This window comes from Jaculus jaculus, chromosome 7, assembly GCF_020740685.1.
Source record: "Jaculus jaculus isolate mJacJac1 chromosome 7, mJacJac1.mat.Y.cur, whole genome shotgun sequence".
NCBI lineage: Eukaryota > Metazoa > Chordata > Mammalia > Rodentia > Dipodidae > Jaculus > Jaculus jaculus.
This window is the reverse complement of record NC_059108.1, coordinates 54,159,009-54,183,831: the sequence shown is the minus strand read 5'-3', so window position 1 is coordinate 54,183,831 and position 24,823 is coordinate 54,159,009. Positions and strand designations below refer to the sequence as shown.

Here is a 24,823-nt window from a genome sequence, read left to right as displayed (position 1 = left end):
ATCTCACTGTGGTCCAGGCGGACCTGGAATTAACTATGTAGTCTCAGGGTGGCCTCAAACTCATGGTGATCCTCCTACCTCTGTCACCCAAGTGCTTAGCTAAGCAATCTCTCCAGTCCCATCCCTATTATTTTATTCCCATCCTACTGACATCTCTCCTCCATAGTAGTTGTCTCTATAATGGCCTCCCCTCTGCTCCCACCACAGCCCTTCTCCCCTCCTTGCACACTCTTCTATTGTGCCAGATGGTACTGCTATGTCATCTTCCCTCACAAACTCTTTTCCTTTTTAATGCCACTTTAAAATTTTATGTTTCCCAAAGTATATGCATACAATTAAAAATAATAAATTGAATTTATATTTATATATATATCATATATATATTTATATATATATCATATATATATTTATATATATATATAATATATAATGTATATATATATTTGAATATATATATATAATCAAACAAAATGTTCTCCTACTACAGTATCTATTCCCACTTCTTCCCCCAGACAGTCATTTTTTATTCCTGGGGTTAGTTGGTTAATTGGTTTGTTTGTTTCCTTTTTTTTAATCCATACATTTCTTATTTTTCTTTTCTTTTCTTTTCTTTTTTTTTTTCAGGGAGGGTCTCGCTCTAGCTCAGGCTGACCTGGAATTCACTATGTAATCTCAGGGCCTCACAAACTCTTACAATCCTCCAGGGATTAAGTTTCTACTTAATAAAGAAAATGTCATTTGTGGTATCTTGTTGGATTTGCCTAAAAAAAAAAAAAACACCCCCCAAAAAAACAAAACACCAATTAATAGAAACTGAGTCTCAAAAGCTTTAGTTTGAACAAGCCAAAAAATATCCAGAATTTTCACATGTACTGCTGGTGTACATGTTTTCTGCTAGCCAAGAGACTGCCCTTCCCCACAATGAAGCCCAGACTAATTTCCATGCTTTCATTCTCCTCCTCCTTCTCTTCTGAGCAACCTTTGTTGGCTGTCCCTTAAGTGTGTTTTGAGACACAGCTGTGCTCTGTTACCCACTCTGTGAACATGAATCATAGATTTATGTCTCTAGCCAGAGTTTTTTTCTGAGTTGCAGAGCTATGAATCAAACTATGTATTTGACATCTACACTTGGAAATTTAAAAACAACTCAAATTTAATATGTCCCAAACTAAATTCATCATTTTCCTCTTCTGCAGTTCTCCTCCTCTTCCACTAGTTCCTATTCCTGGAATATTGATTTATGTAAATCAGAAATATAGGAATCTTCATAGGAACTACCTACCCATCTCCTTATCTACCCTACCATAAAGGCCTCTAGATTTCTCCTTTGAATAGCTTTCACCTATGTAAAACTATCTCCATGTTTTTGTCAAGACAAAAGTACACAATTCACCTATTACCATGGCCCCTAACCACTTTTAGTGCTACAGTTTGAGTGACTTTTTGGTGACTTCCCATGATTTACAATATCCTGATTCAGACATCCTCCATAACTGGGCCCCACTCTATTGCTCATGCCTTTCCCTTACCCATCTGTTGCTTGTCCTCAGGGTTCAGCCACCAGACTTCTATAAACAGGATGTTATTGCCATGCCTCTCCTGCCACAGGATTATAGCATTTGCTCTTATCTTGCTACAGAAGTTATCGCTTGTTTCCCTCCTTCCCTCCGTCCCTCCCCCCCTCCATATATATATATATATATATATATATATATATATATATATATATATATATATATATTAATAACTTCCATGATTGTGAACAATATCCCATGGTAATTCTCTCCCTTCCTCCACTTTCCCCTTTGAAACTCCATTCTCCATCCCATCTCCTCCCCCTCTCAACCAGTCTCTCTTTTATTTTGATGTCATGATCTTTTCTTCCTATTATGAGGGTCTTGTGTAGGTAGTGTCAGGCACTGTGAGGTCATGGATATCCAGGCCATTTTGTGTCTAGAGGAGCATGTTATAAGGAGTCCTACCCTTTTACAAGGGACCCTGAGCCATGGAAGGTGTGATAGAGATATTTCAGTGCTGAGTACTCGTCTGTCACTTCATCTCAGCACCATAGTACCTTTGGAATTATCCCAAGGTCACTGCCATCTGAAAAGAGAATGTTCTCTAATCAAAAGTGAGAGTAGCATGAATATAAGAGTATGAACATTAAGAGAAGTACTTATTGGGTAGTTTGGTCCAGACAGCAGCAGATGAGAACTCCTAGGGCTCATGACTACCCCTGATGTAGGTTTTCAGTATCAGGAATATATTCCCTCCCATGGAGCAGGCCTCCAGTCAAATTAGAGGGCAGTTTGTTTCCCCCATAACAGACGTGCCACTATTGCACCAGTTAGCTCATTTGGCCTGGCTGGCCAAATATAAGGCTTGCAATATCCACCGTTGGGTATCTTCAATGGCAATTTCTCTCTCTCCCACTGAACTGCATGCAGCGTTTTCCCCCAGCTTTCTGTCAGCTGTTCTAAATGGAGGAGGTTTTCAGCTCAGCTCCAGCAGGGTTTCTCAGTGACCTTGCAGCCTAGGTATATGGAGTCTTCAGCTATAGGGTCCTAACATCTATCCCTGGTGGGAAACCAGGGGCCTCGGCAATGGCCTGTAATGTTTTAAGGGTATCAGGGACCTCCCTGTCCAACAACTCACTGGAAGGTATCCCATCCCTGGCACTGAAAATTTTCTAGTAACAATCTATGGCTCCTGTGTGTTCCATTGTCCAAGAAAGTAGGTTTTCATATGACTTATTTATATCTGCTTAGATTTTGATTAGGTCTCCCTCCACCCTGTCTTACGCAATCTCTTCCCCTCACTTAGGCCTTTTCACTCCCATTAATCTGTTGTTCTACTTACATATATACAATACCATCCTATTATGGCCCCTCCCTCCCTTTCTATTCCATTTACGTCTCCTTTCTAGCTTACTGGCCTCTGCTACTGAGTTTTCTTCCTACTCACACTGAAGTCCAGTCAGATGTAGCTAGGATCCATGTATAAACGAGAACATGTGACGTTTGGTTTTCTGGCCCTGGGGTATCTCACTTAGTATCATCCTTTCCAGATCCATCCATTTTTCTGAAAATTTCATAACTTCATTTTTCTTTACCACTGAGTAGAACTCCATTGTATAAATGTTCCACACCTTCATTATCCACTCCTCAGTTGAGGGACATCTAGGTTGATTCCATTTCCTAGCTGTTGTGAATAGAGTGGCAGTAACCATGGTTGAGCATGTACCTCTAAGGTAGTAAGACGAGTCCTTAGGATATATGCCTGGGAGTAGTATAGCTTGATCATATGGTTGGTTGTCTCTTGTCTTTATCAGGGTAACTTGTTCTGCCTGTGGCTTGCAACCTAAGGCTAAATTACCTGCTGTGTGCCTGCCCTACTAGGCTGACTGTTCTCTTAGGGCTGATGCACATTTGGTTTACTCACCATTTATCTCTGCTCTCTAGAATAAGGCTGAGTGAATGACTGTTATGAATGAGCAAGGGAATATAAAACTATACATTTATAATTCAGTTCCTTTCTGCAGAAACTTCATTATTTCTTAATCATTCTCTAAGTACATTTTCTTTATTATTATGACCATTGCTATTTACTGTTAGCATTCATTTAAAAATTGTAATGGGTTTTATAAAAATTAAGTTATCCTATAAGATTTTTAAAATTCAAATGATCTTTGTGTGTGTGTGTGTGTGTGTGTGTGCGCGCGTGCGCACACCTGTACATATGTCATAGTGTGTGTGTGGAGGTCAGTGAACAGGTGTTTATTCTCACCTTCTACCTTGTTTGAGGCAGGATCTTTTGGGATTCAGTGTTGTGTATCCCAGGCAAGCTGTCTCACAAGTTTGCAGGATTCTGTCTCAGCCTCCTAACTTGTTATAAGAGGGCTTACTACTGGGATTATAGATGCTTGCCTCAGCATCTGGCTTCACATAGGTTCTGGTCATAGAAACTCAGGTCACTAGACTTGCATGAAAATTGCTTTTATGCACTGAACCATCTCCCCAGCCTCTGGGATCTTGTAATGACCTATCCACTTAAATATAATTCTTTTAATACTAATGTACTTACATAAATATATTTTGACCATGTTACTGACATGATTGGGATATTCCCCTGACAATTTAATAATAGACTGAATTAAGACAGTCACACATAATTCTGTTACTCTTCAGAATATTTGTCTAGTAATTTTCATTCGTGTGTCGTTTATTTCAAAACTGAGATACAAAAGAAGGAAAAATAGTAAAGAAGAAATAAATAAGGCTCTTTAGGCTACTTGCCCATTTTGATGTATAAAACATACTATCTTGTTGGTAGTTTTACTTGGAAATTACTTGCATGTTTCTTGTACAGCATGGTCCTTGGGAGCTTGAATAATAAGGAAAATTGGCAAAACAAGCAAAGGTGCTGTTTTACTGATGAACCAGATACCAGCACAAGGGGGAAGGAGACCAACACAGAGAAAAATCATCTCTTACCAAATCAGAGAGCCAGAGCCTCAGAGGCCCCTAACACCTCATCACTGAAACAGACCAAAAATGAACCCAAATAGTTCAAGGAAATTTTGTGGAGAGGGGGCGGAAAGTATGTCAGAGCCACATGTTGGGTCATGATATGCAGAGACATTTATCATACCAATAACTGTGGGCTAACTCCACAATGCATGACCCATATACATCAACAAGGAGGGGCCATTGGGGAGGGGGTAGGTCACGGATGAGCCTAATAATGGTACCAAACTGCCTGTATTTGCTGAATAGAAAACTAATAAAAAAAATTTATAAAATAACACTGAAGCAAAAATTCACTTGATTTTTTAAAATTTGAAATGTAGCTGCTTAAAACCATATAACTGTTTTAGAATTTACAACTTAAATACTGCCTGAATTCACTCCAATTTTATTCTATGAAAATAGGGTTTCTAAGATAAAGAAATGTTAAAGATGAACTCAAAGTAGCAATTTGTACTGCAGTGATGATTCACAGTGATTTGGCTGAGCAGGGTTGGAAACATGCTCTGCATTTGATTTATTCATTTTCAGAGCTCAGTTCCAGAATGAAAGCTACAGGTTTGAAGTCATGAATAGTCCTGTGGTGAGACCTTGGTTATCAATCTCCTCATTATTAGAGGCTGTCATATGGCTGATTTAGTGCCCATTCCCTGGCTTTACTAAACAGCAGTCTTCTGCTTATTGAGTCTGGGGCTTCCTATTGCTATACCGAGGCCTAGGCTGGGTCTGTGACACACAGGAATGGTGTCCACACTGGCAACCTGATTGGGGTCATCTGAAGCCCTCATAGAGTTCACATTAAAATATATCAAGGTATCTGTCTCTCTGTGAACTTGTAGACTTCCAAATTGGAAGCAGATATAATTTAAAGTGCACACATTTTTGTATCTTTAAAAAAACTCTTTTGACAGTTTCCATAATTATATCCAATAAACCATGATAATTCCCTCCCCACTCCCACTTTCCCCTTCAAAAATCCATCCTCCATCATATCCCTTCCCTCTCTTGATTGGTATCTATTTTATTTTGATGTCATCATCTTTTCCTCCTGTTATGAAAGTCTTGTATAGGTAGTACCAGGCATTGCAAAGTCATAAATAGCCAGGCCATTTTGTGTCTGTAAGATTGCATTGTAAGTACTGCTACCGTTTCTTTGGCTCTTACATTCTTTGTGCCACATCTTTCACAATGGACCCTGAGCCTTGTAAGGTGTGATAGAGATGTTTCAGTGCTGAACGTTCCTCTGTCACTTCTCAGCACTGTGGTGTCTTTTGTGTCATCCCATTGGTCATTGCCATCTAAAAAGGGAAGCTTCTTTAACCAAAAGTAAGAGTAACATTAACATGTGGGTATAAAACTTAAGAAAGTACCTATATGGCAGTTTGGTGAGCACAATTTAGCCAGACAACAGCAGGGCTCATGACCTCCCTGGCATGCGGCTTTTGACTAGGTTTTCAATCCTAGGCATGTATTCCCTTCTGTGGAGCAGGCCCCCAGTCCAATTAGAGAGCAGTTTGTTTCCCCCATAACAGACATGCCACTATTGCACCAGTTGGTTCATTTGACCTGTCTGGACAATCTTAAGGCTTGCAATGACCACTGCTGTTTACCACCATTGATGACTTCTCTGTCCCATATTACCATATGCAGTGTAGCTTTTACCAGCTTTCTGTCAGCTGGTCCACAGGGAAGAGGTTTTCAGCTCAGCTGCAGCTTGATTTCTCAGTAACTTGGAGCCCAAGCATTAAAGTAGGCACATTTTTCAAATGCATGAAGAGAGCTAGGGAGATGTCTCGGCACTTAAAAATGCTTGCTTGCAACATCAGGCAACCTGGGTTTGATTGCCCACTATTCACATAAAGCCTGATGCATAAAGTGGCACATGAGTCTTGAGTTTGTTTGCAGTGGCAGAAGGCCCTGGCATGCCATACTCTCTCTCTCAAATAAATATTAAAAAGTTAGAAAGAAGAAGAGCAAATTAACCTCAGGAATATGTCATATAGCCCTGTGTATCCCAAATGCCATAATTTAAACATGCACTCAATATAAAAATATTAATGGAGGCTTTTGTATTATTTGTTTATATTATCAGAGATATCCACTGCTCATTTCACAGTAACATCTCAGTTTGGACCTAGCATACTTAAGAAGCCACCTGTGGCTGGGGCTCCTGCTTTGCACAGTGCTGCTTTTGGGAACTTCACAGAAAAGAGTATTGGTGTTGCTCTGGGGACACGGCAAAACTGACTGTACTCCATGTGAATTTGGAGGAGGCAATATTTTTCCCATAGGAGAGTTTTTCCTAGTCTTAAGATAATATTAAGTCTGTATTTCCTTGAGAAACAGCTTTGTTACATGCTTTTCTAGTAATTTATGAGGTGCTTTTTTTAAAATTTTGTTTGTCTCCCCTCCTGGGAAACATTCCTTTAAGTTGGGAAGGATTTGTTATGAATTTTAAGGGGCTGATTACAAGTGGTGAATGGCATGTCTGCTCCCCACCTGAGTTGAAGTTTGGTACACTGCAGGCTTTGATTTAGCTCCCTGCTGCTTATGATGGTGACCCCCAGGTCAGGTGGGCCAGGCACCTCCTGTCTGTGCTCCATGGCCACATGTGCTTTAGAGCTTATGGTACTAACGTCTTGTAGCTTTATATCTGAGCTGAGTGGGTTACTTTGAGAGTACAATAATGACTTGTTGATTAATAGACCTTTAGTAGTTTTTGCCAAATGTTGGAGTATTTATTTCTGCTTTTAAGAATTCATAACATATTGGTTCCAAAATATTTGGGATCTTATGCCAAGTGTTGTCTTAAATATTTAGTGTGTTATTTTCTTTAAGCTAGCCTGTTTCAAGCCAAGCTAATGAGTCTGTGAAATAAAAAAGTATCACTATAGTTTCCCAGCTGAGCCCTTTATTCTTTGCCAAATTTCAGTTTGCAGTTTCTCACTTTTAACAGATATCTGAAGTGCAAATACTGAACCAGGCTCGATAATACAGATGCAGATTGTGGGGCTATATTTGGAAAATGAGTAAGAACATATTTTCAGGCAATTGTTTTAATATGCTCATATTCCTCCAAGAAAGAAATTTCAAAATATAGTATTTAGCATGTAAGGTGATACTTAAGAGGAAATGGGAAATTATGAAAGTTTCAAATACATTTTCTAAACTAATTAAATAATTAGTCATAGTTCAAAGCTCAATGATCTGAAGCATGACTGTCAAGAATTCTTTAGTTGTCTTGTATTATTTGTTCATGCATATTCATCTCAGGGGTTGATCTTGAGAATAATTATATTTAACACCAACATAAAATTAATAGGAACTTGTGATATTTCTACCCTCTAGTTTACATTTTAGAGAACTTCCAGGAAGATAAATTATAGCACTACATATTATATCATATATATCTATATATTGTTTCTATTTTTATTTATTTATTTGAGAGTGACAGAGAGAAAGAGGCAGAAGGGGAGAGAGAGAGCAAGTGAGTACATCAGGACCTCAAGCCACTGCAAATGAACTCCAGATGCATGTGCCACCTTGTACATCTGGCTTATTTGGGTACTGGGGAATCGTGCCTTGACCTTGGGTCCTTAGGCTTCACAGGCAAGTGCTTAACCACTAAGCCATCTCTCCAGCCCTGTATATTATATTTTTTTAAGGAAGAAAGAGGAATTATAATGTCCTTAGAATTAGGGTTTCAAAATGCTTGCTCTTGAACATTTGGTTTTCTTTTTCCTTTCTTCTTTCATTTCTTCCTTCTTTTCTTTCTTTTTAATTTTTTTAATTTTAATTTATTTATTTGAGAGTGACAAAGAGAGAAACAGAGAGAAAGAGGCAGATATATATAGAGAGAGAATGGGCGTGCCATGGCCTCCCGCCACTGCAAACGAATTCCAGATGCATGCACCCCCTTGTGCATCTGGCTAACGTGGGTCCTGGGAAATGGAGCCTTGAACAGGGGTCCTTAGGCTTCACAGGCAAGTGCTTAACCGCTAAGCCATCTCTCCAGTCCCCCCCGCCTTTTTTTACATTTGGTTTTCTTATCTGTAAAGCATAGATAACAATAGTACCTTCCTTCCAGAGTTGCTGCATAGATTTAAATGAGTTAGAAATCATTATTATTTTTTCTTTTTTTTCAAGGTAGAGTGAGCCCTGGCTGACCTGGAATTCACTATGTAGTCATAGAGTAGCCTTGGCAATCCTCCTACTTTTGCCTCTCAAGTGCTGGGATTAAAAGCATGCACCAACTCATCTGGTCTAGAAATCATTATGGATAATTAAGTGAACACCAGTTATAAGCACTATAAGTTTATTAAATATATAAAGTGATCATCCTTTAGGAAAGACTTATTTTTATTTTTTAATGTTGTGTAAAGATTTATCGAAGACCTTCCTAAAGCCATCCTTAGCTGATAAAGTATTTCTGCTGTCCTCCCTTGTCAGTCTGAGCTCCCTCCCTAATTCTAGATATAGAAATTGAGGTCTCAAAGGGTTGTTTCTACCCTCTCCTGTTAGTAAACTCAGGCTCCACTGTGGAATCATGAAAGCAATTCCTTCTATTTTGTGATTCCTGAGCCCTTTCTCATTGCATGGGAGGAAACAACCCCCTCCTTAATACCTGGGAAAATGAAGGAGAGAACAAAGCCCACCTTAGAACAATTTGGGCCAGCATGGCTGTAGCATAATTCCCACCTCCATGTGAAACAGATGCCCCTATACAGCTTCCTGACAACCCATACAGCCTGGACCAGGCACCCCCTCAACACAGAGTACCCTCCATCTACCTGCTATTTCCCCAGAAGACCTTAAAAGTACTCTGCTCCTCTTTCTAGGCAATTCAGAGTTCCCTCCCATTCTTTGTTCTGAGACTCACAGCACCCTGTTTGGTGTTAATAAAGAAAATACCATGAGCTGAAAAAGGAATTATCTCTGGTTTTTTAAATCCCAAACCTCACATCGCTCATTTCTTTAACTGAGTGCTGCTAATTAATCTCTTTCTCACACTTTGAGTAGAAATTAGTAGGAAGACTATGCTTTTGAATATGATTTTCAATGTCTACCTATAGACATTGAATATAGAGCCAGGAATAAATATTCATTGATAGTCATCATTTCTAAACTTACTGCCACATTTGAATTGAAACAATCTATCCTTCTACCTTCCCATGAGAGCTTCCTGTCAAGTTATTTTCTCTCCATAGCTCTGACATTTCTGATACTTTCCAGTTGAAAATGTCCAATAGATTCATGTCACCACGACCTAACCTTTCTGAGTTTGGATGTGCTCATGATTGCACTTAAAAAACTGTCTTCAGAATGTTTAGTCAAGTTGACAATGTTTCTGTGTTAAGCTTTTAACTACTAAATAACAGTTTTAATAAGATCCAGATTTGCTTATTTATTAGTTACTGTGTTTTCTCTTATAAAAGTAATCCTGCTAAATGATCACTTTAGGGTTTTTTGTTTTGTTTTGTTTTGGTTTGGTTTAATCTAGCTTCATTCATTGTGACTTCTTTGTTCTCAGACAGGCAGAAAAGACTACCATATTCTGGTAACCTGTGTGCTTGTTCCATTCACAATTCTTGGGTCAAAGTGAGTTAACTCTATGTTTTAATGCTAGAATATGTTATTTACAAACAATGCTATTTAAATGTAAACTGCAAGCTATCTAGTCTAAGCAGCATCCATTTTAATACTTATGGTTAACAAAAATGATAGGAGACAGAAATTTGCTAGGCAGTTAGGGTAAAAGAACTCCAAAATGAATAGAGTTTTCCCCCCATGACTAAAAGCATGAAATGTCTTTAAGCCTACAAGGAGAAACTGGATGCTTTCCTTATCTCTTTCTTCCCTGGTGTAGCAGACAGAATCAGGTTTACTGAGATCATCTACCAGACCAGGCACAGTTATGGAGGAAGGGATTTATTGAAGCTTACAGGTCCAGGGGAAGTTCATAATGGCAGAAGAAGCTGGCCTGCCTTCACAGGACCAAGCAGAGAGAGAAAAGCACAAGCCAAAAGCTACACAGCAGAGTACACTTCAGCATCTCCAGCTAGGCACACATTGCATATCTTTAGGTTGAAATCTGAAACCCACCACTACACGTTAAGATACACCGACTCCATCCAGGTGGCTGCAGATGCAAACTACCAACTATTAAAATACTGAATATAATGGGGGCCATATATTCAAACTATCACACCTGGAAAGTGACACCTTCTAGGAAAGAGTTCTAAATTATATTTAAACTCTTCCTCAACGACAGAAAGCCTGATTCATACCTAAGATTTCAGGATAGCACCATTTTACAGAAACCTGTAAAATTTGTTGTTTGTCATATAGAGGCCTGTCAACCTGGTCCTAATGAACAGTTTATATATTTATTCGAGTGTTCTAGGGTGGCAGGGAAGGGAAGGGTCTAATGCTGTAGAAGGAATCAGAGTTAGGGACGGTATCACAAAATGAAAAATCTCTTTCTTTCTCTCTCTCACGCACACACACACAATTTTGTACTCAGTAATATATTCCCACTGAAGGAGTAACAGCTCAGATATAAGCTCATAGACACCACATAGACATCACATAGCTCACAGGGCCACCAACAGGAGAGAGAAGACTAGGATAGGGTCAGAAATAGAAACAAAACAGAGAAAAGGAAACAATAAAAGCAGAGATAGCAGAAAACTAGAGAGATGGTTCAGTGGTCAAAGAGCCACATATTGGGTCATGATATGCAGAGACATTTATTGTACCAATAGCTGTGGGCTAACTCCACAATGCACGACCCATATACATCAACAAGGAGGGGCCATTGAGGAGGGGGTAGGTCACGGATGAGCCTGATAATGGTACCAAACTGCCTGTATTTGCTGAATAGAAAACTAATAAAAAAAAATTTTAAAAAAAGGTGCTTGCTTACAAAGCTGGCCTGAGTTCACTGCAGCGTCCATATAAAACTGAATGTATCCTTGACCCCAACTTGCCTCCCACAATTGGAGGAGGAGCCAGGAGAATTCAAAACTTATGTTCTAGCCAGTCTGACGTTTCTTTACAGTCTGACAGCTTGTTGCAGCAGGAAGTGACACTGTTTCTAAGAAGTAGAGCACATGCACTTCAGAGCTGTTGTCTGATCTCCACACACAAGCCATGGAATATGCAGCTATATCTAAATAAATTTTATTCACATGCATAAATAAATAAAACATAGCAGAGAGGGGGAAAGTGGGGAAGTGAAGGACTGCACTGGGATCTAGTTGCCTCCATGGAAGCTGAAGGAGTGTGAGAGCCTCCTGGAAGCAGTGCTGGTGAAAAGATTATAATTGACTTTGCCTCTCTTTGTAGTATTCAAGAAATGCTGACAGGCCAGAGACTTTGCCACTCAGAATCTCACAATGACACTGTCCTGGCAGCACTGAATCAGCAAAGAAGTGATGGCATTCTCTGTGATGTCACCCTGATTGCTGAGGAACAGAAGTTCCATGCTCACAAGGCAGTCCTTGCAGCCTGCAGCGACTATTTCCGGGTAAGTTAAAATTGATTGTTCATTTGTCACAAGATGTCAATACACAGAAGACAAAGATGTTTCCTGATGTACTACTGACCCTTGGGCCAAATATTTGGTCCCAGAGTTGTAGATAAGATGAAATTATCCCTGGCCTGTCCCTCCCCAGTGGAAAGAAGACCTTCCTTTTGCATCTGATCAACTGGCATTTTGCATTGTCCCACCACTAAAATATATGACATTAACATGTGAATAAAGAGGATATGTTTTCTTGAGCAGGATGGCACATTCCTTTAATCCCAGCACTGGGGAGACAGAGGCAGAAGGATCATCGTGAGTTCTAGGCCAGCCTGAGACTACATAGTGAATTCCAGGTCAGCCTGGGCTGACCTACCTCAAAAAAGAAAAGAATATTTGTTGTTGTTTTTTGGTAGAACATTGGAGATTGATTCCAGCTGTGAATGATGTATGGCACTGTGGCTGCCATTTGAAGATGAGTGTACGATGTGTCTCTCTGATTAAGTGCCTCTATCTACAATTGCCTTTATCTGGTACACAGATTTTATGCTTATATCTCATTTAATCTTAACACAAATCCATCATTTAAATTCATGTACATGCTTTTAAAATCATCTTATTGAGGCTGGAGAGATGGGTCAGTGGTTAAAGGTGCTTGCTTGCAAAGCCTGATTGATGGCCTGGATTCCATTGCCCAGTGCTCACGTTACAGCCAGATGCACAAAATGGCTCATGTGTCTGGAGTTCATTTGCAGTAACAAGGAGCCCTGGTATGTACATTCTCTCTCTCCCCCACCCCTTTTCTCTCAAATAAATAAATATTTTTTAAAATCACCATATTGGGGCTGGGGATGGCTCAGTGGATAAAACTTGCTGTGAAACCCTGAGTTTGGATCCCCAGACCTCAAACAGAAGCCAGAAGCTGTGGCAGGTGTCTGTAATCCTAGTTTGCCAATGATGAGAAAGGAGGTAGAGACAGGAGAACTTCCTGCAAGCTCAAGTTTGTGAAAGGAGTAAGAGACACTGCCTCAAAAATGAGATGGAGGGCTTGGGAGATGGCTTAGTGGTTAAGGTGCTTGCCTACAAAGCTTAAGGACCCAGGTTCGATTCCCCAGTACCCCATAAGCCAGATACACAAGGTGGTGCATGCTTCTGGAGTTGGTTTGCAGTCACTAGAGCCCTGCCCATTCTCTTTCTGTATCTGCCAATCCTCTCTGTTAAAAAATGGGATGGAAGCCAGACTGACTTGAAAATTGTCCTCTGACCTCCACATGCACACATGCCCACAGTCACACACATGAAAATGCACACATACATACACAATGGCTAAATAAATAAATTTAAAAAGTAAAATCACCATTTTGCATAGAAAATTGAATCTCAGGGGCTAAGTAATTTTTTTTTTTTATTTCAGAAGGTAAATAATAAACCCACAGTTCTTAAACTGCAGTTCTGGAATAGAAATCCATGTTTGAATCTTTTCTTTAATTGACATTCATTATAATAGTACTGGGTTTCATAAATACAATTTATTTCAAACATCTCTTCCATTCCCTCCCCTTGTCTCTTTACCACCAGTCTCTACCTTCCCCCAGTCTCCTGCTTTCATATCATGTATGTATCTATAAATAATGCGAGGACCCACAAATAAGAGAAGGCATGCAATTTGTCTTCCAAGTCTTGCTTACTTTGCCTAATATGATCTCCAAGAGAATGTGTTTTCTATCAAATAAGATAATTCCATTCTTTCTTATGGCTGAATAAAAGTCCATTGTGTTCATTCAGTACATTTTCTTTATCCATTCATCTGTCTGTTGACAAGCGCCTGGTTGATTCTGTAACCAGACTATCATTGAGTTGAGTTGAGTTGCAGTAGACATGGATGTGCAAGTATCTCTTTGATATGTCAATTTACAATTCTTTGGGTACCAGGAGTGGTATAGTTGAGTCATATTTTTAGTTTTTTTAGGAACCTCTTTACTGATTTCCTTAGTGGTTGGGCTACTTTACATTTCCATCAATCATGTGTAAGGGTTCTCTTCCTCTTAAAACCCATGTCAACATTTATTTATTTATTTTTGCTCTCTTTCTCTCTCTCTCTCTCTCCCTCTCTCTCTCTCTCTCTCTCTGTGTGTGTGTGTGTGTGTGTGTTTCTTCTTCTTCTTAGTGACTGTTCTGACAGGGGTGAGATGAAATCTCAGTATGGTTTTAATTTTCATTTCCTTGATGACTAAGTATGTTGAGCATTTTTTCATGATTAGTTGCCCTTTCTACTTAATCCTTTGAGAATGTCTGTTCATTTCATTACCTATTTATAGTATAAATTGTTGGCTTTTTGGTGTTTAGTTTTTTGAGTTCTTTCTACATTGTCTTTTTAAATGTTTTTTTTTTATAATTAACAACTTCCATGATTATAAACAATATCCCATGATAATTCCCTCCCTCCACCCACTTTCCCCTTTGAAACTCCACTCTCCCTCATATTCCCTCCCCCTCTCAATCAGTCTCTCTTTTATTTTGATGTCATCATCTTTTCCTCCTATGATGGTCTTGTATAGGTAACGTCAGGCACTGTGAGGTCATGGATATCCAGGCCATTTTGTGTCTGGAGGAGCATGTTGTAAGGAGTCCTACCTTTCCTTTGGCTCTTACATTCTTTCTGCCACCTCTTCCACAATTGACCCTGAGCCTTGGAAGGTGTGATAGAGATATTGCAGTGTTGAGCACTCTTCCATCACTTCTTCTCAGCGCCATGATGCCTTCTGAGTCATCCCAAGGTCACTGCCATCTGAAAAGAACATTCTCTAATGAAAAAGTGAGAGTGGCATTAATGTGTGGGTATGAACGTTAAAAGAAGTGCTTACTGGGAAGATTGATGAGCATAGTATATACATTTATCCAGATAGCAGCAGGCGTTACACCCCAGGGCTCAGGACTTACCCCTCTTGTAGGTTTTCAATATCAGGGATGTATTCCCTTGGGCCTCCAGTCCAAATAGAGGGCAGTTGGTTTCCCCCATAACAGACATGGCACTGTTGCACCTGTTGGCTCATGTGGCCTGGTTGGCCAAATATAAGGCTTGCAGTGTCCACTGTGGAGTATCTTCGCTGGTGATTTCTCTCTCTCCCATTGAGCTGCATGCAGTGTGGCTTTTTCCACCTTTCTGTCAGCTGGTCTACATGGAGAAGGTTTTCAGCTCAGTTCCAGTAGGATTTCTCAGAGACTTTGCAACCCAAGTATGTGGAATCTTCAGCAGTATGGCCTTACCATCTATTCCTGGTGGGAAACCAAGGGCCTCGGCAATGGTCTGTAATGTTTTGGGGGCATCAGGGATTTTTCTATATTATTGATATCACACATCTGTCAGATATGTGGCTAGGAAAGATTTTTCTCTCACTTTTCACTTAGTTGCTTTCTTTGCTGTATGTCTGCTTTTTAATTTCATGAAATATCATTTCTCATTTCTAGCATTATTTCTTGAGTGACTAAAATCCTTCTCAAAGAGTCCTTGCCTGCACCTACATCTTGAATGATTTTTCTCTCTGCTTTCTTCTTAAAGTTTCAGAATTTCAGCTCTTAGATCATTAAGGTCTGATCCATTTTGGAGTGATTTTCTTACAGGGTGATAAAGAATAAGAATCTGCTTCCTTCTTCTACATGAGGATATCCAATTTTCCCCAGCACCATTTATCAAAGAGACTATCTTTCCAATGTATAGTAGTTTCAGCTTTTGTGAAAAAATCGTGTGATTGTTGCTGTGTGGGTTTATTTTTGGATCCTCTATTCTATTTCATTGATGTGCATGCCTGATTTTGTGCCAGTACCATGTTTTTTGTTGTGACTGTGGCTCTGTGGTATAACTTGAAATCAGGTGTGGTGACACCTCCAACAGTATTCCTTTTGCTGAGGATTGCTCTGGCTGTCTGTGGTCATTTGTGCTTCCATATGTGAATTTTAGAATTTCTTCTTCTGTTGTTGTGAAGAATATCATTACAATTTTGGTAGAGATTTCATTGCTTTCTGTAGATTATTTTTGATATTGTAGCTATTCTCATAATTAACATTAATTCTGCCAAGTCATGAGCATTGAAGGTCTTTCAAAATCTTTTAGTGTCTTCTTCAATTTCTTTCTTCTGTGTTTAAAAATATTCATTGTAGGGATTGCTTACCAAGTTGGTTAGGTTTATTTCTAGGTATTTTATTTACTTTTTGAAGCCATCGTGAATGAAATTGTTTTTCTGATTTCTTTTTCAGCATGTTAGCTTTTGGCATATAGAAAACTATTGATTTTTGTATGCTAATTATTTTTTCAAGGTAGGGTCTCACGCTAGCCCAAGCTGAACTGGAACTCACTCTGTATTCTCAGGGTGGCCTCAAACCCATGGCAATCTGCCTACCTCTGCCTCCCAAGCACTGGGATTAAAGACGTGTGCCACCACGCCCGGTTTGTTGATTTTTTTATAGTGCTACTTTGCTAAATGTGTTTAACAACTCTAAGTGTTGTGGAGCCTTTCAGGTCTCATATACAGGACTGTATTATCTATAAATAGGGATAATTTACCTTCTGCCTTTCTTGTTTGTATCTCCCCTACCCTTTCTCTTATTGCCTTAGCTTAGACTTTAAGAAGTACAATGACTTTTATTTCCTTCTCCTATCTTATTGCTTGAGCTAGGACTTCCAGAACTATATTGAAAAGCAGAGGTGAGAGAGGACACTTACATCAACAAGGAGGGGCCATTGGGAGGGGGTAGGTCATGGATGAGCCTAAACAATGGTACCAAACTGCCTGTATTTGCTGAAAAAAAAACTAATAAATTTAAAAAAAAAATAATAAAATAAAATAAAGAAGTACAATGAAAAAGAGTAGAAAAAGTAGATACCCTTTTCTTGTTTGTGATTTTAGTGGAAATATTTTGAGTTTTCCCCCATAGCATATTAATATTGGCTGTAGGTTTGATGTATTGCCTGTATTGTACTGAAATTTTTGTTTTTAATTTCTTTAGGTTTTTTATCATGAGGGGATGTTGGACTTTACCAAAGACTTTTTCTGTTATCTATTGAGATAACCATTGAACTCTGTCCTTGAGTCTGTTGATGTCATGTATTGTATTTATTGATGTTTGCATCTGTGAAATGAAGCTCAGTTAGTCATGGTGAATAATCTTTTTGATATATAGTTCAGTTAGGTACATCTGTCTTTATTGGAGAGATTGCCTATAATTTTCTTTTATTTTTTCTGTCCTCAGTGTAAAACTACCTTCAAAAATGACCTTACCTTTCTGTTTTCTGGAAGACTTAGAGAAGCGTTTGTTCATACTTTAGCTGTGGTAGAATACAGCTGGGAATCCATCTGGACCTGAGCTGTTTTTAGTTGGGAGACATTTATTACTGTTTCAGTCTTGTTGCCTATTATAGACCTACTTAAGGTTTTTATATCTTCTTGGTTTAATTTTGGTAGGTCATGTGTGTCTAGAAATTTATCTACTTTTTTTTTATGCAAGAAAGCAAAGAGATAGAGATAGAGAGCAAGTGAGCAATTGAGAATTGGTGCTCCAGGGCCTCTAGACATTGCAGCTCCACTCTAGACATGTGCGCCCCCTTGCGCGCGTGTGCGACCTTTCGTGCTTATGTCCCTTTGTCCATTTGGCATATGTGGTATCTGGAGAGTCAAACATGGGACTTTAGGCTTTTCAGGCAAGTACCTTAACTGCTAAGCCATCTCTTCAGCCCAAATTTATCACTTCTATATATTTCTAATTTATTAGAATATGTTTTCAAAGTATGCCACAACAGTCCTCTGAATTTCACTGGTATCATAATGTTTCCATTTTATCTCTACATTTAGTAACTTGGGTATTTAGTTAGTTTCTCTTTTGGTTAGTTTGGTGGAGGGTTTGTCAATTGTTTATCTTTTTGGACCTCTTCCTTGTTTTGCTGATTCTTAGTTTTTTTGTTTGTTTGTTTCTAACTTTACTAGTTTCATCTCCATTATTTCTTTCCATTTACTGATTCTGTGTTTAGCTTATTCTTGTTTTTCTTGAGCATTTTATTTATTTATTTATTTATTGATTTTTAACATAGGCATTTATAGGTGTAGCTACAAACTTCCTTATTAAAACTGCTTTTTTTGTGTTCCACAAGTTTTCATATGTTATATTTTTTTTGTTTTCACTTGAGAATGGACTCTTGATTTTCTGTTCTTTTGTTCTGTTTTGCAGTTTCCTGTCTTACTTTGTTACTGTAATCAGTGCTTTCCTGCTGTTACTCAGAGGTCATAGTACCATGCATGAATGAATATAATTTCCACCTTCTGGAGTCTTCTAATTTTATCCATGTCTGACTCTTAATCAGTATCCTATTTACCTCATATATAAATCTCAATAATAAAACCTGAACAATTATTAGTCAGAAGTTTTGTAGTATTACTTCTGAATATACATGAATTAAATTTTTTAATTTTATTTATTTATTTATTTATTTATTTGGTTTTTTGAGGTAGGGTTTCACTCTGGAATTAACTCTGTAGTCTCAGGGTGGCCTTGAACTCATGGCGACCCTCCTACCTCTGCCTCCGAGTGTTGGGATTAAAGGTGTGCACCACCACGTCCGGCTTTAATTTTATTTTTAATATTACTAAGTTAATTAGGTACTAGACAATATTTTTGAAATGTAACATTATTATATAGCAAAAGGTGCCAAATCACAAAAGAAAGCCTGTGAAAAGTTGTTTTAAACATGATTAAGCAGAATGAGTAATGCAGGGCATAAAGAGTTGGTTAATTGAGGTGTCTGTTTCTACAATTAAAAGTAAAGATCTAATTCTAAACTGTAAAAGGAAGCAGAGTGTTATGCCATAAAAGTGCTCTTTGAGTCTCATTCATACAGTGATGCATTTAAAGACCCAACATTGTCAGGGGTTGATCTCCTAGAAAGCTTTCCCTACTTAAACACTTTGGAGTGTGTGCACATTAGGTTTGTCTCCTCAGAGACTACAGCATATATTGTTAGTGCTTGACTCCTCACCACTTAGGTCTCTATCTGTTGCATTTGGATTATTTTAGACAATGGTTTGGGTTTTGTGCATGTGTGAGTGAGTGAGCATGAGCAGGTACACATGGTTGCAAGACCCCATGTCATGTTGTCGCTGAGCAGGGGTCGCTACTCCTGGCGGTCTTTCACCTTCTCTAGCACACTGCCCTCCTCTAGTAGCTCATGCTCAGACAGGGCTTCATTTAGCAAGTAGATTGTAAAGTCTGCCAAGAAAACCCTATTATTTACATTTTGCAGGAGAGGAAATTATAGCACATTATGCTTAAGTCACTTGCCCAAATCCTTCTGGGTATTAAGTAGGAGGAATGGCTTTATTTACCCCTTAGCATCAAGTAGTGCTTTTTTCCACTTAAGTCATGCTGCTGTTGAGAGATGTATATGCAGTTCTTTCTTCCAGCATGCTTGTGAAATGCAAATTAAATGAGTAGTGTACTGATTGTTCAGATGGAGAAAACAAGACATAGACAGAGCCCTGGGAAGTTTGAAGTATGCCTACTTTTGGTTGTTTGGTTATTTTCTGAATAGGAAACTACTCCAAAGGTGAGAATCTGAGCAGTTCTGGTCTTCCAGCTCAGCTGCTCCATGCTGGGTTTGCTGTATAGCAGCAGTTAACTGGAAGATTGGATGGAGACTTAGTGAGTCAAGTTGGCCTTGTTTTTATGTCTAGTGATTGATGGGCTGTTGGCTGGGATAGCAGGGGAAATTGAACAGTATATTTCTTATTAAAATACTTATATTTATTCATTTGAGAGAATGATACGCACACAGAAAGAGACACCATAGAGAGAGAGAGAGAGAGAGAATAGGCTTACCAGGGCTTCTAGCCACTGAAAATAGAATCCAGACACATGTGCCACCTTGTACTGACATACGTGGGTACTAGGGAATTGAACCTGGTTCCTTAGTCTTTGTAGGTAAATGCTTTAACTACTAAGCCATCTCTCCAGCCTGAACAATATATTTCTAATGAACAGGTTAGCCTAGGATTTTTCTTGTGGGGACTAAATTTTAACAATAGCAAGAGGATATTCCTCAGTGTCCAGAGCTTTCCAAATTTGTTTGTGTTGCGTATACTCAATTCTTTTTGGTCAGGCACATTGCATGGCCACTCCCAGAATGAGAGCAAACAGATATGGGAAGGGCAAGAATGGAAGAAGGGGAGCAGTCTGTTGCTTCTTTAGGCCACTTACACTGTCAGGACCTGTCAAGGACCCAGTGTCTTACTGTACTTGCTAGCTGGCACATTCAGCTTCCACAGATTCATAGATGCTGGCAGAAGACCAGGGACTACCAAGAGAACTGAAGGATCAGTTATCATTCACAGTGGCAATAGGATCTCATTGTCAGAATTTTTGTACCACCCACTTTCCTGACTCCAAATTCCACATGTGATATATGAGAGGCAGGTTGTAACTGCACACAGAGTGGGTTGTGTAATAGGAGAGGATCCCTGAGCTGAGGGTACTTCAGTCTCTCATAATTGGGGGATAAGCAAGCCTTCCCTATGCTCTTGGAGGGAGAAACTGTTATTCTAGACAGTGAACATTCCTTCCCTTTTCCTCTTTGAAGAGAAATCCTATCATCCAGGTCTGTAAGGAAGCTGACCCTTTGCTCTGAACCCAGATATGACTTTTCCTTCCAAGGCTGTTTGCTATAGAAGCAACCCAGGAAAGAGAATTTAGAACAGAAGATATTCATGTTCCAGTCAGAGCTGTGCAGCAATGTAAAAGCCACAAGAAGATTCATCAGCCACAGTTGCTTGCCTTGACTTAGAATTCTGCTTGTTTTCCTTGTGTCTTGTTCTACCATTGACACAGCTGGGAACAGTAGCATGCCACAGTGTCATAAGTAAAATGCTGCTTCATACTTTGTAAATGCTCAGTATTTGCTAAGTGAATGGAGAAGTATTGTCTAATTTTCATAGAATTTCAGATATTTTTCAATTCCTAAGGTCCTGAATATTAAACATATGTAAATTCTCCATAGATTCTTCCTTCAGTGTAATACTGTCCAATTCGGTAAGTACTTTGATATGAAATAGACTTTGGTACTCCTGACTCCACTGCCTGGCAGAGGATTCTGTTTGTTCTGATTCAGGAAAAATGGGATTGCAGGAGTAAGCAGGCTCATGCTTTGATGCAAGCTGAATATTGGCCTGAGAGTTAACATCAGATTTTCTTGCTTAAAAAAAAATAATTGGAGGGTTGAACACAAAATGCTTCTACTTCCTTTGATCAATATTTTAAACACATTACTGAGTGAAGCAATTGTGACTTTTTTTAAAAATTAAAATTTAGGCCCAATTTCTGTGGTGGAGGCATAACATGGCATTCATCATGCGCTGTCATTGATTGGAGCAGGGACTTCTGTGAGGGACTAAAGCAGTCTCGGGAAGATGACATGGTTAAGCTTAGGGATTAGGTCTGGGTTGTAGCCTGGCTCTGGGACTACATCTCTGTTCACCATTGTTTCCTGCAGTATTTGCCAAATAGCAGGCTTTAATTACTACTCATTGTGTTCCTCCTCCTTTTCACCAGCTATGTTGTGAGCAGGGTGGGTCATCTTTCTTCTGCCTATGTGGTTTGGCATCTGTAAACTGAAGATCTTCAAGCTTAACTCTCAGATGTGTTGATCCTGAGACTGACATGAGAGAAAGTGAAGGCTTTCAGTAAAAAACATGCTGTTCAGTGCTTGGGTTAACGTGATGTCTATCAGGCTCTGTCTGGTGTTGGGGAAGAGGTCAGTGGTCAGTTCCTTCTCCAGCACAGCTTACAGCTTCACTTGTCTTTTGATGGGTCAGATTAACTTTTGGCTTCATCCCTTTCTTCTTTCATTTTACCTGCTTCCTCCTACTTCAGTAGTCATCCATCTTCTCATCCTCTTCTGGTTCTCCTTTTCAAAACCATTGTGCAGGACCAGGTGATGAACTTTCATTCCAGGCTCAGGCACCTCTTGCCTGCCTGTCAGCCAGCTGCTGGAAATGGCCTTCATGCCAGCTGCTTGTCATTCAGCAGCCCACTTCTTCAGTGTTGCTGTAACACTGTTTTCCAAGTACATTCTGTTTCGCCACAGGGGCTTTACACCTTTTAGCTTTGGATAACTCTTGCCTCCCAGTCTGCATTATCTGTCTTCCTAGATTTGTCACAACCAGGAATGAGGGTAAATGTCCCTCATGAAACATGACCTTGACTATCCTCTACCACTTCCTAAATTCAACTTTGAGGCCTCCTTTTTCTCAAATATTAAAACTTTCAGCTGGTCTTCCTCAAGGAATGAAAGATTATGTACCATGATACAATACCTTTACCTGTACTGTCTACATAGTAGTAAAGTCCATTGAGATACTATTAAACACAGGGGAATTGGGAAGTATTGCATCTGAGGTAATAGCAGGAAAAGTTAGGGGCTTATGATCTAGTGTGTGTGTTTGTATGTGTACATGCAAGGATGAGTGAGGGAGGATGAACCAACTTTTTATCCCCTCTTTTGGAAGTCCCTCCTACACAGGGAACACAGAGTGGGTGGACGTGGGCTGTGGCTGTCCTGTACGCTCCAGAGGCTGCTGGCTCACTCTTGCTGACAGTTTAAATCTCCATGACTGCCTACACTTTCTGGCCAAGGAAACAGATAGCTTGACTGTCTAACATAACTTCATATGTGTTGGCAAAGTGATTCAAATGTGACATTTTAGAAAGTTAAATATTTGTGTATCTTTTCCCTTTAAAGCATGAGTACACATCTGCCTGGATATTTTTTGTTTTTTAGGTTTGAGAGTACAGCAAAAGCCTGTTATGGTAAAAAAAAAAAAAAACAAAAAAAAAACAAAAAAAAAACAAACCTATATTCCATGTCTTTCTTTCTTTCTTCCTTTTTTTTTCTTTTTGGTTTTTTGAGGTAGGGTCTCAGGTAGCCCAGGCTGGCCTGGAATTCACTATGTAGTCTCGGGGTGGTCTTCAGCTCACAGTGATCCTCTTGTCTCTGCCTCCCAAGTGCTGGGATTAAAGGCGTGCACCACCACATCCAGCTCCATCTGCTCTTATAATCATATTTTCTAGACCTTATTTGATTAACATGGCATAATGATTCCCACTATCAGTGAGGATGTAATAAGTAGTTGAAATTTTCAGTTCAGTAAACATTTGCTACATACAGGTTATTTCTTGGACAATGAGTGAATTCATAGCCTGGATAGTCTGGTGGCTGGTACACATATATGACTAACTGCAATGTGATGTAATTAATCTGCAGGTTTGGAGTTTGGGATAGTGATTTGGGTTTGAGCCTGGTTTTTCCATTCTCCCGTCTTTGTCCGTCAGTCAGCTAACAGCAACCATAACCATGGCATTGGATCTGCATTTGCTATGCTCCAGGCTTTTACTCTAAACATTAAATGTAGATGAACGTATTTCATACACTAAAGAAACCTGTAAGGTAGATATTAATATTGAGCCTTTTAAATTTAAAAAGTAAAGACAATGAATTTCAAGTTTCAATAATTCCTACTAGGGGCCTAAAGAGTATTTAAGTAAGAGCTGTTGGTAGCCTGATGGCTGGAGAGACAGGAATCTGTTTTCATAGTGATTGGGAGGAGGTGGAGTCAACAGGCCCATATGGATGGCAAGGGAGAAGGAAGACTTCTGAGGGAGACTAAAGGCCAAAGGCTTACAGCTCAGGAGCAGTGGAAGCAGGGGATGCCCACGCTGATGCAGGCCTCAGCTGTGGACAGAGCTGAGAAAAAAATGGCTATAAGACTTCTTGAAGGAAGATGTGCCATTATGGGAGGGCTGTGTGTATGAAGGCTGTGTTCTAAACCCTCTATAAGACGTAAAACCAAGGTCCTATTCACTGTTCTTATCTCTGTATCCCCAATGCTCACCTGGGACACTACAGTCTCTTCATGGACCTTATTGCTATCTGATTGGAACAATTTCTTGCTGTGTTCAGCTGCTTGGCACTCAGAAATCTCCCCAGAAGTTCCTTCTCAGACCACCTAATATATATGTGTTATATTATATTATAATTTTATATATGGAAATATATATATAATCTGTATAATATACTTGTCTTGCTTCCTGAAATGCATGTTTTAAAGGCACAACACTGCTGACAGTAAATGAATGGGATCATGGTTGTGTTCATTCTGCTCTTTGCTCATTTTATACATTGACATTTCTGATTGTCAAAATCACGTGTACAGACAGATAATGTTGATTTCATGCAGGAACATAGCATTGACTGTTGTTTGATTCACCTGCATCAATTCTATGAACCCCCAGTATGCCTTTTTTTTTTTTTTTTTTTTTTTGAGGTAGGGTCTCACTCTAGTCCAGGCTGACCTGGAATTCACTATGTAGTCTCAGGGTGGCCTGGAACTCACAAGTGATCCTCCTATCTCTACCTCTCAAGTACTAGGATTAAAGGTATACACCACCATGCCCAGTATGCTTTTAATAAATGATCTTTTAGCTTAAAAGTAAAATGGGTAATAAAAATAAATGGACTTTTTAACTATCAGAAGCTATATAACTAGGAAAGGACATTTACCCACCAGGCTTACACTCAGTCATCCACGCCACAGAGCTCATCGGGCTTGCTCTAAGCAGATTCAATTGTGTTATTAGACTTGTTCACTTGTCTGCAGAAGCAGGTCACAGTCTGCTTAGGAATCTTATAAAATTAAACTTCAGCTGAGAATAACTTACTTCAGATCTCCTATTCAGC

At 39.3% G+C, this 24,823-nt stretch overlaps 1 protein-coding gene across 6 annotated transcripts in view; it reads left to right on the top strand.

Annotated features, from left to right (window-relative positions):
* Nucleotides 1-24,823, top strand: part of Klhl32 (kelch like family member 32) — a 265,516-nt gene that overhangs the window by 72,714 nt on the left and 167,979 nt on the right. For all 6 annotated transcript variants that reach the window (XM_045154373.1, XM_045154372.1, XM_045154374.1 and 3 more), the window contains one exon: nt 11,874-12,054. In XM_045154373.1, coding sequence (XP_045010308.1) covers nt 11,874-12,054 — 181 coding nt within the window. The remainder of the gene's footprint in view (nt 1-11,873; nt 12,055-24,823) is intronic.